The sequence below is a fragment of the Cladophialophora yegresii genome (genome assembly GCF_000585515.1).
Source record: "Cladophialophora yegresii CBS 114405 chromosome Unknown aczIN-supercont1.6, whole genome shotgun sequence".
In the NCBI taxonomy this organism is placed as follows: Eukaryota; Fungi; Ascomycota; class Eurotiomycetes; order Chaetothyriales; family Herpotrichiellaceae; genus Cladophialophora; species Cladophialophora yegresii.
This window is the reverse complement of record NW_006913050.1, coordinates 1429495-1442429: the sequence shown is the minus strand read 5'-3', so window position 1 is coordinate 1442429 and position 12935 is coordinate 1429495. Positions and strand designations below refer to the sequence as shown.

General features: G+C 54.1%; 6 protein-coding genes across 6 annotated transcripts; 2 read left to right on the top strand and 4 right to left on the bottom strand.

Annotated features, from left to right (window-relative positions):
* Positions 1 to 123: 123 nt before the first annotated feature.
* A1O7_08531 (acetoacetate-CoA ligase) lies at positions 124 to 2317 on the bottom strand (the record flags this gene model as incomplete). Its single annotated transcript, XM_007762523.1, has 3 exons — positions 124 to 559; positions 617 to 1650; positions 1706 to 2317. 3 exons carry the CDS (start codon positions 2315 to 2317, stop codon positions 124 to 126), a joined length of 2082 nt encoding a protein of 693 aa, XP_007760713.1.
* A 464-nt stretch (positions 2318 to 2781) lies between these two features.
* Positions 2782 to 4819, top strand: A1O7_08530 (acyl-CoA dehydrogenase; the record flags this gene model as incomplete). Its single annotated transcript, XM_007762522.1, has 3 exons — positions 2782 to 3104; positions 3161 to 3223; positions 3280 to 4819. 3 exons carry the CDS (start codon positions 2782 to 2784, stop codon positions 4817 to 4819), a joined length of 1926 nt encoding a protein of 641 aa, XP_007760712.1.
* A 1901-nt stretch (positions 4820 to 6720) lies between these two features.
* Positions 6721 to 7375, top strand: A1O7_08529 (uncharacterized protein; the record flags this gene model as incomplete). Its single annotated transcript, XM_007762521.1, has 2 exons — positions 6721 to 6987; positions 7046 to 7375. 2 exons carry the CDS (start codon positions 6721 to 6723, stop codon positions 7373 to 7375), a joined length of 597 nt encoding a protein of 198 aa, XP_007760711.1.
* Positions 7376 to 7956: 581 nt separating this feature from the next.
* A1O7_08528 (uncharacterized protein) lies at positions 7957 to 8973 on the bottom strand (the record flags this gene model as incomplete). The annotated part of the gene is made up of 3 exons (XM_007762520.1): positions 7957 to 8711; positions 8784 to 8828; positions 8898 to 8973. The coding sequence occupies 3 exons, from the start codon at positions 8971 to 8973 to the stop codon at positions 7957 to 7959; spliced, it is 876 nt and encodes a 291-aa protein (XP_007760710.1).
* Positions 8974 to 9381: 408 nt separating this feature from the next.
* A1O7_08527 (uncharacterized protein) lies at positions 9382 to 10212 on the bottom strand (the record flags this gene model as incomplete). Its single annotated transcript, XM_007762519.1, has 1 exon — positions 9382 to 10212. One exon carries the CDS (start codon positions 10210 to 10212, stop codon positions 9382 to 9384), a length of 831 nt encoding a protein of 276 aa, XP_007760709.1.
* Positions 10213 to 10994: 782 nt separating this feature from the next.
* Positions 10995 to 12077, bottom strand: A1O7_08526 (uncharacterized protein; the record flags this gene model as incomplete). Its single annotated transcript, XM_007762518.1, has 1 exon — positions 10995 to 12077. The coding sequence occupies one exon, from the start codon at positions 12075 to 12077 to the stop codon at positions 10995 to 10997; it is 1083 nt and encodes a 360-aa protein (XP_007760708.1).
* Between the last annotated feature and the right edge of the window lie 858 nt (positions 12078 to 12935).

Here is a 12935-nt window from a genome sequence, read left to right as displayed (position 1 = left end):
GTTGGTTCAGCTGACTCCTCCATACACTTATGCCATGGAAAGGTCCCTTTTTGACAAGTGGTCCCCCCATCTGAATGTCCCCGATCAAGAGAATCAAACCAGTCTAGCCATCGTCATGGAAGTTCACAATTTCGCACCCAGCTCTGGCTCGAGGTGGTAGAACTGTCGGAACTCCTCGAGACAACCTGAATTGACCACGGTCGAGCTGATAGTCTGCGGCATTTTCCCCGTGGAAATGACCTCCTTCACCAGCGTCTCGACTTTCTTGCCATTCGACGTCATGGGGATTTCCCTAACCGAGACCACGAACCGCGGCACATGTCTAGCGCTCAGCCCGCGACGGATGGCATCCTTGAGTTCTTTCTGTAGATGTTTGGAGAAGTCATGCCCGGGACGCATGACGACGAAGAGGAAGACCGACTCGTCTGAATCAAGGCCCTGCCTTTTCCGGCCCACGCAGAATGTGGTGGCGATTTTGCTGGTGAAGGGCGCTGCTTCCGTGATGGAATAGATCTCGGCCGAGCCGAACCGGACGCCTTGCGGGTTGAGGACGCCGTCGCTGCGCATGGATTAGTCAGTATGCGACGAATATTCTTCACGGGTGTGTGTCTCGTACCTTCTTCCATGCACGACCCAGCCTCCTGTTAGTGGATTGACGCCGGCCCAATCGTGCTGCGCCCAACACGGAAACGGGTAACGGCTGAAGTACGATGCTCGGTACTTCGCGCCCGTGGGATCTCCCCAGAAGAACACGGGCATGGAGGGGAATGGTTTGCGACACACGAACTCGCCAGCCTGGCCGGTACTTTTGATGGAATGACCATCCACCGGATCTGCGATGTCGACGTCGTGTCCGAGGATGGGCATTTGGATCTCCCCCGGGTAGACGGGTCCGGCGGGGTCGGTGCCGCACCACGAGGTGACCAGATCCGTCCCGCCCGTCACGCTCGTGAGATGCACGGCTGGGGAAAAGACGTCGTAGAACCAACGGTGCTGATCCGACGCGAGGTGTGAGCCGCCTGTCTGAACCATTCGGAGATGGGAAAGATCAAACTCCGTGCTTGGCTTACAGCCCGTCGATTCGAGTTCCTTCAGATACTTGGGCGAGGCACCCCAGTAATTCACCTTGAACTTCTCGACAATCTGCAGCATGCGTTGGGGCTGCGGCCAGGTGGGTGATCCGTCATACAGGATTAGAGTGGTACCCATGGCGAGGTGGCCGATCATGATGTTCCAGAGCACCCACGACGTGCTCGAGTACTGGAAGACCACCTCGCCTGGTTGGAGCGAGTTGTGCAGCATTCCGACCTTCTTGTGCTGCAGGATAGTGGCGTGGCTGTGGACCAGGCATTTCGGAGGGCCTGAAGTCCCGCTCGAGTAGAGGATGTAGAGCGGCGTGGTGAAGGGTAGTCTTGCGAACTCGAGTTTGTCGCTCTCTCTCGATCGGGCAAGGAAGTCTGACAGAGTGTGGAACTTCCGATCCCGTGCCACTCCTCCCGTGGGTATCACGAATACCTCCGGTCTCGTTTTCAGTGCTCCCACGATGTTCGCGATCTTGGTCGCATTCGAGTTTTGTCGTCCCTTGTATGTGCAGTGGCTATCTGCAAACAACGTGGACGGCTGCACTTGTTGCAGTCGCGAAACACATCCCTTCTGTCACGTCAGCAGAGCGGTCGCGCTGTATGTCTTGTCGTCGACAGCTTACCTCACGACCCAGGTCAGGCGCGATCGAAGTGATTACGGCTCCAATGCTGGCTGTGGCAAGGAACAAGGCAACCGACCAGACAGAGGTCGAGACCAGGGCCGCCACACGGTCGCCTCGCTGGACGCCGCTTCTCAGCAGAGCACTTTGGACTTTGCGCACGTTTTCCCGCAGCGCCGACCACGTCCAGACTTCGCCGCCGAGGCCCTGGCCTTCCTTGAGCCCTATGAGGGCAGGAGTATGGCCCGCAACACGTGGCTGAGTCAAGACATTCTCGGCGTAGTTGATGGTAGCGCCTTCAAAGAATGGCGGAACGTCTGAGATGGGGATATCAGGGTCGTACGCTCGCGTTGTTCCTGGAGGCAACCTTGGGATCAAGCCGACATAGTCCCAGAGATCGATCCAGAAGGCTTGCGGCTCCGTGACAGTCCATTTGTGTAGCTCGTGAGAGTTCTTCAGGCGCTGTTGGAATTTCTTGTTGACATGCTCGCGGTAAACATTCATGGGGATTTGATCGAACGGCACTGTCGGCTTCCATACTGGCTTCAGTTGGGTGGAGTGGAAGTCAGATCTATCTTTTCCTGGAGTCATGTGCTCGGCCGTCGTTACAGCCATAGTGAGTAAAGGGCAACCCGGCTGCTTTCGCACGGGAAAGGACCTGTGAGCAGCGAATGCCCGTGTTTGTCCATTTCTTTAAATCAAAGGCCGAGTTGGGGTTCACAGTCCGTCAATGTCGGAAACGTGGACGGGACTGAGTATCTTGTGCCCACCATTCTTGTGACATTGCCGTCTTACGCCGCGACCTCGGGTTTGTAAAGAGGCCAGCAGTAGGGATAACTGGGTAAGATATCCCTGTCATTTGAGTAATGTTACCGTCCCACTGGGAGAAATCTCCCTCCCGGCCTGGGGAAGAACGGCACGCTCGGCGTTTCTCGGCTGAACACCCCATGGGGGTCGGTGATTCCTCGTATGTGGTGCGCGGAGATAGTTTTGACACCATTTAAAGGACCGAGCAACTTCAGTCATGGGAGTGAGAGCTCCTAGCTCTGGCTCTGGCTCGATCAACACCCATAGCGAGTATGGCTCCTCTCGAGCCCTCCACCGCGGACACGGGATTTATTCTGACTCCACCACCTCTGGGGAATCCTTTCACGTCGGATACATCTTACCAGCGGATTCTCGAACGGTATCTACCGCCGGATGTTCTTCGAAAGGTCATCCCACGCCTCACCAGGTTCGCGGATGAGGCAGTCTCACAAGAGATCAACGACCTCATATCCAACGCCGAGTCTGAACAGCCACATGTTAAAACCCACAATGTCTGGGGTGCGCGCTACCCCTATGATCGCTTGGTGACGAGCCACGGGTGGAAAGAACTAGGCAAATGGGGATCAAAGAACGGGTACGTTGACGGACGGTGATTCTTCCCATCCTCCGACGCTCACGGAACATATCCAGTGTGATAGCGCTTGGCTACGAGGAGGAATTCAAAGAGTATCGGAGACTCGTCCAACATGCCTTGTAAGTGCGAGTGTGCCTTGAAAATCTCCTACGAGCCACAGTTGACCATGGCTCAGCAACTACACCTTCTCGGCATCCTCGGCCGTGTATTCGTGCCCGGTTTCAATGACCAGTGGAGCTGCGAGGCTGGTGGCCAAACACCTGGACTCTGTGCCGGCCGATCACCCCTTTCATGAGATATATCGTCTCCTGACTGCGCGCGAAGGTAACTGGATCTCGTCCCAGTGGATGACCGAACGGCCAGGCGGCAGTGATGTGCAGAACTCAGAAACAGTGGCTGTTTACTCTCCCCCATCCCATAAGACAGGTCGATTTGGATCGATCGAAGAGGGCGACTACCTTGTGTCCGGGTTCAAGTTCTTCTCGTCGGCAACCGACTGCAATGTCGCTTTAATGCTGGCGAAAACAGAATCCGGCCAGCTCAGTCTCTTCATCGCACCGACTAGGAAGACCGTCACCGTGCAGGGCCGGAGGCAGGAAGTAACCAATGGCATTCGCATCCATCGTCTCAAGAACAAAATGGGCACCAAGGAACTCCCGACAGCAGAGCTCGTCCTGAACAACGTCAGAGCACATTTGATCGGTCCACTTGACCGTGGAATCGCCACGATAGCACTTCTGTTGAATGTCACACGAACGCACAATTTCATCACCGCCCTGTCATGCTGGCGCCGGGGCATGGCCATTGCCAAGTCTTTCGCCAAAGTCCGGACCACCATCAACCAGCCCTTGGCGACGTTCCCCATGCACCTCCGGCTTCTGGCGACTATGGAGGTCAAGCACCGAGGCGCCCTTCAGCTCGCCTTCTTCACCACGAGTCTGCTGAGCTTCGTGGATAATGGCTTTCCTCCAGAACATGTCCAACGACAGGGATACGTGCCTCTCCCATCTCCGGGCGAGCAAGCGGAAGTCATCTTGAGGGCTCTGACGGCAACCGCCAAGGCTGTCATCTGCAAGACTGCGACGCTTGCATTGCAGGAATGTCAAGAAGCCATGGGCGGAGTCGGGTATCTGGACGAACCCGCAGAGCCCGAGTTCAATATCTCGCGCCTGATGCGCGACACCGCCGCCAATATGACGTGGGAAGGCACGACGAATGTGCTCAGTAGTGAGGTCGTCAGACATCTGTTGAACAAAAACGCTCGACATCTGTCAAGTTTCGGCGACTGGGTGAAGCAAGCGAACGCCCACGTCAGGGACATTGAGCTGAAGAAGACGCTGAATCGAGCTTGGACAGAGTTCTCCAGGACTATGGAAGGCAAGCGCGCCGACATGATGTCTGCGCTGGCCATGGGACGGCATTTGATGTTCTCTCTCGCGTGGATCGTGGCAGGTGTCCTCCTCACCCTGGACGCTGAACGAGACGGCGATGCCATCGCCATGGAGATTGCTCGACGTTGGGTTCTGGATGGGGAAGGCAATGTCGGCGAGTTTCATCTTCCGCATGTCGTTCGAGTGTCAGGAAGAGCGCTCGTAATGGATGACGGAGACAGGATCAACTGGGATTGCAGATTAGTCTGGGGCTGTGATCTACCTGCGGACGCTGCAAAAGGGTACCGAGCAGCGAACCCTGAAGTGGCCCGGCCAAAGCTGTAAGTATTCAATAACAGAACGGACTAGGCTTTGCTTGAGTATGCTGGATGGTTGGATCGGTTTCTGAGGCTTGTCCTAGCTACCATTAGCAGCTTGTGTACAAAGTCCGACTCGAAAACCCGGAGACACGATCAACGGCGGCACTTTGCACAGGAAGCTCGTGGTGTACCGCTTGGGAGGGACATTTTCGGGAATACTCCGCGGCGAATTATTGACCTCTGCGAGCTCCATTTCCATTGCTGGACGTGATAACCGGCCTTTTGACATGGGGGATGACCGAATCATTGTGGGCTACAGCTGTGTAATCCTGTGCGCGGCTTGACATGCCCTGAGGCGTGGCTTGCGCAATTCGAGCGCAGCCGTGAGCACGTTGCAAGGACCCCTAACGTGGCCGCTTTATGGCGTGGCAAATACCCTCAGGAGCACAGCGGCGTGCGCTCCTTAGTCACTGGCGCTGCGAATGCTTTGAAAGCGAGTCGTTGTGAAGCTGCTGCATAGAGACGGGTGTGGGACGTTCGGATTGGCCAGCTTCGTGCCACCTTCGGTGTTCGTAGAGGTGGTACGGGAGCATTGAAGAAGAGAGCAGCTGGGCTAGAACAAGTCATAAACATGATTAACACCAAGAATAGTCCCCAGCTCCCCACATGGAGACCAAGCATTTACCAAGCATCTAACTTCCTTTCCCGGATACGAGGAGCGTTTGGCGAAAGAACCGTCTATGCGTACATCTCCTTCAAAGTCAGTCCCGGGCTATCCGTCTCCTCCAACTGATCCAGGCGCCAAAGGAAAATGCAAGCATCTCTGTCTGCCTGCCTCCACATCCTCGACTCTTCACATGTGAAATGCTGAAGAGCAGTTCTGCTCAGCTGAGCCACAAGGTGTGCGGAAGGTCTCGAACATGCAGATTCTGAAAGGATCTAGGAGACCGTCCTCGTTCAGTCGACGGTGCTGGGACGAGCAAGGATTGGAGAGATACCAATACTGTAAGAGTGCCATGAGGGCGGGGATCAGTTACCCACTTCTGCTGTGGCTTGCTGATGTCGATGTCATAAGTCCGCGTACAACAAACCCAAGGACAGGTAGGTACCTCGACCACTTCAACATGCAGCTCGCAAGGAGACAGTCCTCTCAGGTTCACGATCAAACGCAACAGGAGTTCTCAAAGGACCCAGCACGCTACCATCTCAGCAAGCCACGCGTTTCTTTTCCTGCTCTGGCGTCACGATGCCGCATGTGGTAGGCCACCGCCATTGTCTGTAGTAGGTCTGATTCCTATGCGAGGTCTAGTCCGTCAGCCATGATTATGTATGCTGCCCGTGCACATGGGCGCGCTTGCCTTACATGGCACATGGCAAGGACAGGAAGGGGAAGGCGTGACCACCACTTTGCACAAAAGACGTATCAGATTACTCCGATCACCCTCTTTGAAGATATCCACCGTTGATCAACTACTCCGAGAGACGAGCTGCACGGAGTTCTCAGGTCTCCGTTCCCGTGGCTTTCCACCTGATAGTGGCTGGCTGGGTGCGTGGGCATGGATCCTCGAACGTCCTGTCGCCATCAATAGTTGGAACCAGTCCTGAGCAAAGAATCTGCCAGGTAGAGCATTGACCTTTATGCGTTCAAGGCATGTTCGTGCGACATCTACCCCAGCCAGCACCTAGCGAGCAAACTCGTCATGGTCCAGGCCCGAAGTCCTTACGCGTGAGGCTGGCTGAATATCAGCTTTGAGGGGCTGTCCAACGTCTGTTCAGCTGTTCAGGTTTGTGAAGGCTGAGTTGATCCTCGTAGGCATGGAAAAGCTGTTGAATCTCCTCATACATAAGGCGGTGACGACCCCTTCAGAAATCTGGGCAAGACTTCTTTCATTACTATCATCCGACAAATACTAACACCTCGACAACATGTCCACCGTCCCATCCAGTTTGGCCTTTCTCTCCTGGGGCACCACCACGGGTCTTGTCTACACCGCCGCAACAAGCGGTGTCGTTGCTTGGCTGAGCTACACTGGCAACGAGCTCACTCCGGTGGGCCAGCTTGATCCCACGCAATACCAAGTGGAAAATGCCATTCTGATCAACAAAAAGGTCACCGTCGAGGCTCATCCTGGCAAGGTTGCAGCATTTCATTACTTTGAGCCATCAGGCCTCCCTGGACAGGATTTATACCAAGTCTGTTTGCCCCCATGTTCACACGAGCGCGTCGCATTCCACTAATAAAATCTGCCAGATTCGCTTATTCTACATCCAGAAAACACTGCCGTCAGACGCCCCTGGCGTCGCAAATCAAATCAGGCTAGTCTGTTATACTCAGACCGTCACTGACTTCAAGGGAGGGAAAAAGTCCGATTGGTATCGATCTCCGACTTTCGATGACAAAAAGCTCATCGCCACCGCGGACTCGCCACTCACCGTGGCGTACGATCTTAATATTGGAATTGTCAGACTCTACTACAAGAAATCTGGCGAGAACAAGCTGCGGGTTGTCTTCACCAAAGGCAAGCCCGATTCGAAGGGGCAAGATACGTGGATCGAGAGGGTGGCTGCTGATAAGTTTTGACGAGGCTCAGCCTGGGCTTTGCGGTGATATCAGAGGTCAGAAGTCTATAATCTCGGGAGCATGGATGATATGCTGAAGTCTGGGAGACGCTCTTTCGACATACCAAGTACGCGTAGTGGCAGATGCTGGGACACCAGCCTGGTGTGGTGGACCGAAGGGGAAGAAAAGGGCAAAGTCATTCCTTGTGCAGGATCGGGTAATGAGATGTTTAGCATCTACTCTCTGACGTGTTTCTTGCGGTACTTCATTTGATCATGCTGTTTTTACCGAACGATAGTGCGGCGTACCGTGTACGGGTATAGGGCAGATCTTGGAGATGGAGTATTTGCTGATTGTCACCTTGCTCGGTCGTGCAAGGTGCTGCTCCATATGTACCATGCTACACAGCTCGTACCAGGCCTGCTTAACTTTGTGATGCCTTGAATACCGAACCCAGCGAGACTGAAGCTCCACCACTTGTTTTCGCCAGTGCACGCGACGTGGCCGAAGATATCGTCCGAGCCACTGAAGTACGCCGTATTGAAGGTCTAACATTCTTTCTGAGTCAGGCCCGCACAATGGTCACCATTGCATTTCCCCTCTCAACCACCACCCACCTCATTCATAACTCCGCCATCCAACTTCAAAACCTCCCCATTGACATACCCGCACTTTGTGAGGAAGATCACCCCCATGGCCATCTCCTCGTCACTGCCCGCCCGCTCGGCTGGTACGGCATGACCCTTGTCCTTGACCTTCTCCGCCGGCATGTGAGCCTTGTTCTTCTCGTCCGACTCCTTCATCGTCATCTCGCTGGGAAAATACCCCGGTGCAATGCTGTTCACACGCACGCCCGTCTTGCTGAATTCCTTGGACATCATCCTCGCGAGATGCGCCGTCGCGGCTTTCGAGGCATTGTACGAGAAATGGGCCTGCGAGTGGCGCATCAGGCCCGACATGCTCGAAATGATGATTGCGCTAGCTTCCAATTTCGGCGGTGCTGCCTGGAGAAGTGGGAGGAAGGTGACGACGGAGAAGAACACGCTGATGACGTTCGTCTGGTACGTGTCTTTCCAGTCCTCGAGCTTTTCACTCCAGAGGTTGTCTTTCATTTGCTTGGCGTCGCTGGTATCAGGGTAGCCCTTGGGGCCTGAGACACCCGCGGCGGCGACCACAAGTGAGAGATATTTCTCTTTGGATTCCAGCTCCGCTGTCAGCTTTTCGAGGTCTTCCTTGGAGGTTACATCACATGGGCCGATGGGGATGATTTGACCGGTGTTCGATGACTGTGGGCTGTGCGTCTTTGCCGCGTTGTCGAGAACTTCCTTCCTGCGTCCGGTGATGTAGACTTTGGCGCCTGGCGCAGAAGTCGGTCAGATCCAGATGTTGCCCGACGTTGGCAGACCATCCGTCAATGTTCGTGACTTACCGTTTGAAGCGAGGGCTTGAGTAGCCATCAGACCAATTCCAGTTCCTGTTGATGGTTGTCAGCTTATATCACGAACATCTTTAGGGTTCTAGTTGCGCAGTTTGAATATCTTACCGCCACCGGTAACGAGACAGACATGATCCTTGAGCGAGAAAAGATTCGAGATGTGTAACTCGTCGGTCGATGCCATAATGTGATGTGTGAGTGATCTTGAAGCGTAGTTCGAAAATGGCAGAAGGGGAGAAAGAAAGATTTTCAGACAATCGTAGAGTCCGGCAATAATGGAGGATTCAGGATGTGATATCAATTGCCATGTTCTCATATATCGAGAATGATGGGATGCGCAAAGTTGAGCCCTGACGACAATATGTGACGTCACAGGCAGGATTCAGAGAACGAGTCCCGATTGCGGCTCAGTCCTCCGCTGGATTTCCACTGTCCTAGGAAACTGTACATGTTGATATTCAGCCTTGCGTACGTTATCCACCAGACAGTAAGTAGTGCCTGGCCTGTATGAGTGGTCTGTTAGAGCACCGCGGGACGTTCCTGGCTTTCAAGCACACATCATCCATACCCGCTGATGATGGGCGGCCTTTGTCTAAAGCCGACTCTTCCTTCCATGATTCTTTGCCCGAAACTCATTCATCATCCTTCTCCCTTCCGAGGCGAGTCCATCTCCCTCAAAAGCCCTGCCGAACTCCCACACACCGGCGTGAATGGCTTCCTGTGCCGGAACCTGTTCCCATACGCTCATTAACCTCTTCTGAGCAGCGAGTGCTTTGGGTCCAGCCCTCAATAGTATTTGCACCCATTCCTCCACAGCATCGTCTAATTCATTCGCTTGAACGACTCTGTCCACGAGGCCCCAAGATTCCGCTTGCCCCGCCGTGATCATGTCGCCCAGCAGCAGTAGTCTCCTTGCCCGCGCAGATCCAATGATTGCAGGTAGCAACGCTGACTCAACTGTGCTGGGGACACCTCTCTGCACCTCAGGCATCCCGAAAAGTGCGGTTGAGGTAGCCACCCGCAAATCAGCTGCAGCTGCAATGAGAAGACCGCCTCCCAGCGCGTGCCCATTGACCCTCGCAATGACGGGAACTGGTAAGTCGCGGAATGCTTGGCTGGCCAGATGTATCTTCGTGATGAAGCTGCGCGCCGCTTCGGCGTCGGGAAAGGTGCTCATCTCTGAGATGTCGGCGCCGCCTATGAAGGCTTGTTGCTTGGTTTGAAGGAGAGCACCCGTTACAATGACGCAGCGAAGATTGGGTTGGTCGGACAGAGACGAGACGGAAGAGACGATGGCATTTAGAACCGTGGAATTTAAGCTATTTAGTCGCAAGGGATTCGATATGGCGAGAGTTGCGACGGTGCCACTTCGACGTTCAGACAAGGAGACTGTAACTGAAGCAGCGTCATCAGCCCCTCCCATTGCGACCTTCAATCTAAGGTATACCAGGTATTTGGCAGTTTCGTGACGAGATGGTCTGCCAGCTCATTTGATGCGATCCGACTTATCAGTATGGACATCAGATGGTAGGAGGCCAGATCAGAATGATTTCTGCAAGAGAGCACATATGTGGGGTAAAAGCCGGGGAACGGATATAATTCGGTTGGAAGCAATCTGATTATACGGCCGTGGACGTACACCGTGTATTTGTCGCGTGCACAAGTGCTGGCTGAGCTTTCCGGGAAGCAAGAATCCGAGGCCTCGGTATTTTGATATGGACGACTTTGCGCGGTTTGATGAGGTGCGGCACTCTTATTGACATCCACTGCGCATGAAAAGGCTTCTCTGCCGTCGAACTTATGAGTGTTGAACTGCGTCTCACCCCAAACCCCCCGACTTCAATTTCGTTCCTCATCCGCAGTCGCCATTTTCCGCTTTTAGGCGGGAACATCTTCCATAATGAGCGTGTCAGCAAATCTTGAAAGCTCGATATGCCCATGCATGAAAGTATCGTCGCTCCACAGCAAAGCTGGCTGTACCTGGAGTGGGTGTTAGCCTGGCGCAGGCGGTCGTTGCGTTTTGCCAACGGTGTCGACTCGAGCATCTTCACGTGTTCGAAGTGCCACGCAGTTAAGCCGTCTGAGGGTGAAAAGTAGTCAGTAAACTACTACCTCGCACGTGATGTCGAGGACCGTTACGGGCCTTCGAACAGGAAATTCCTATTGTGGCTTCGTTCAGCTGAATGCAGCAACACGAGCATGTGATCACGCTTCCAGAGCCAGAGCAGCCATCGCCCGGACACCAGCTTCAGTCTTGTGGCCGCCGATGAAGCCGCTAGCATGGACAAAGACAGCTCCATTCTCGACTGCGTCACCCAGCAGAGCATCCAGTTCTTCGTCTCTTACACCGCGCCATGGTTCTGGTAGGCTCTTCCTATTCTCGAAGCTCGAAAAGTCCTTGCTGACCGCCTGAATCCTCCATTTTGAGCCGGGCTCTTCTTTCTCCGGATAGATCACAAAGAGGATCTGCTTATCTGCCGGAATCTTGCTCTCGTCCTCAATGTTGTACAGGTGTTCTTTCCATGGGATCCCAGCACGAGGCAGTACCATGAGCTGACCGGACCGATGAGCGTCGGTTCGAAGGTCGAATGCTTCCTTAACAACGGCGCGCGCAGGAAGCCAGGCGGTGGCAGCGCCGTGCAGCTTGCGTAAGAAGGCGGTACCCATCAACGTAGATGCCTGAGAAAACCGGTAGTCCTCCTCGGCCTGCGGTTGTTCTGCAGTCGCTCTCGAGGGGGCTCCTAGAGTGAGAGGATCTTCATGGTTCAAATCATTCACCAGGCTGGCAAGCGTGACACCAGTGTCTTTGAACTTTTGCTCGATACCCGCCTCTTGCAATTTCGATCCATCGTATTTGGAGATTCCATTGTCATTGGCGTCGACGGCCTCAATGAAATCATCGTACAATTTGCGGAAGAGCAGTTCGACATCAGGATGGTCAATGGGGAGTTTGGTATGCTGAGCAATGATGGCTTTACCAAAATGCATGTAGACTAGGCCGGCGGAGGAAAGTCGTGTCTTATGGTCGGGAAAGGCGGTGTCAAAACTTCGCTGATGGTGGTCATACCGGTTCTTCAAAGCGTCGTATTCACCACCGACATCAACAACAGTGTGGCAGGTCTCCAGCACGGTCGGATCTCGAGTACGGACAAGGGCAGCCGAGGCGTACTCTGGGAGAAGCCGCAGCATGTACACTGCCAGGGCTTCATCTGCGTGAAAGTGACCATTATGCGTACCAATCAAGGGAGCATTGGCCTTGAGCCGCTTAGTCGCTATTTCTGTAGCCATCTTGGTCAATCTACGGAACATGCGCAGTGGAAAGAAGAGTGGCCTGATGCAGATTTCAAGGTATGGGATTTGGAAAAATACAATTTGATCGCAGCCAAATTCTGGGGGAATACCGGATGATTATTACACCGAGAGCCGGGCGCGCACACCCGCGTAAGTTCTTGTTCATTGTGCGTTTGCAATATGTTCTTTTGCACAGCAGCGCGTCGCTATCCTGTGTACTGTGTAGATTGCGGATAGTCTATGTAGTATCGGGTGCACACTTTCGCCGTCCTCTCCTCGCCTGAACAATTCGAAGTCGTCGGCTCTCGGGCAGCGATCCGAGGCAGGAACCAAGCTATTTGAGGAAGACCTAGGCGGGATCCAGATCTCGGTGGGGTAGTGTTAGTAAATGGTTATTGCCAAAGACGTTACAATCTGCGCTGCGGGCATGTGGCTATCTTGCGGTGAGAGAAGTGAGAAGGAATGCTGGGCAATAGCATAAAAACTCCAAAGCAGTGAACGGGCGTCGCGACTCGGGCAAGCAAGCACAATTCTTCCAAGGTCCTGCAGCGCCCCTGCTTCCCCTGCGCTGCCCTGCTGCTCTGCCTGCCGCCAACGTGGCACCTGACTGACGTCTGTTGATCGAGTTTCTTGAAATCTCGCTGGCCACCTCGACCTTGATTTTGCCAGTCGAATCGCGTAGCACGCGACTTCCTCTTCCGACTACCTATTTCTTTTCCCTCCCTCCCTTTCCTGTCAACCGGAAAATAAAATCACTCCGCCGCTCTTTTGAAATCACGAAAGTCCACCCAGAGTCCACCGCGAACACAACCGGAATGACATGTGAAAATCCAGAGGGCGGTATCACCACGAACT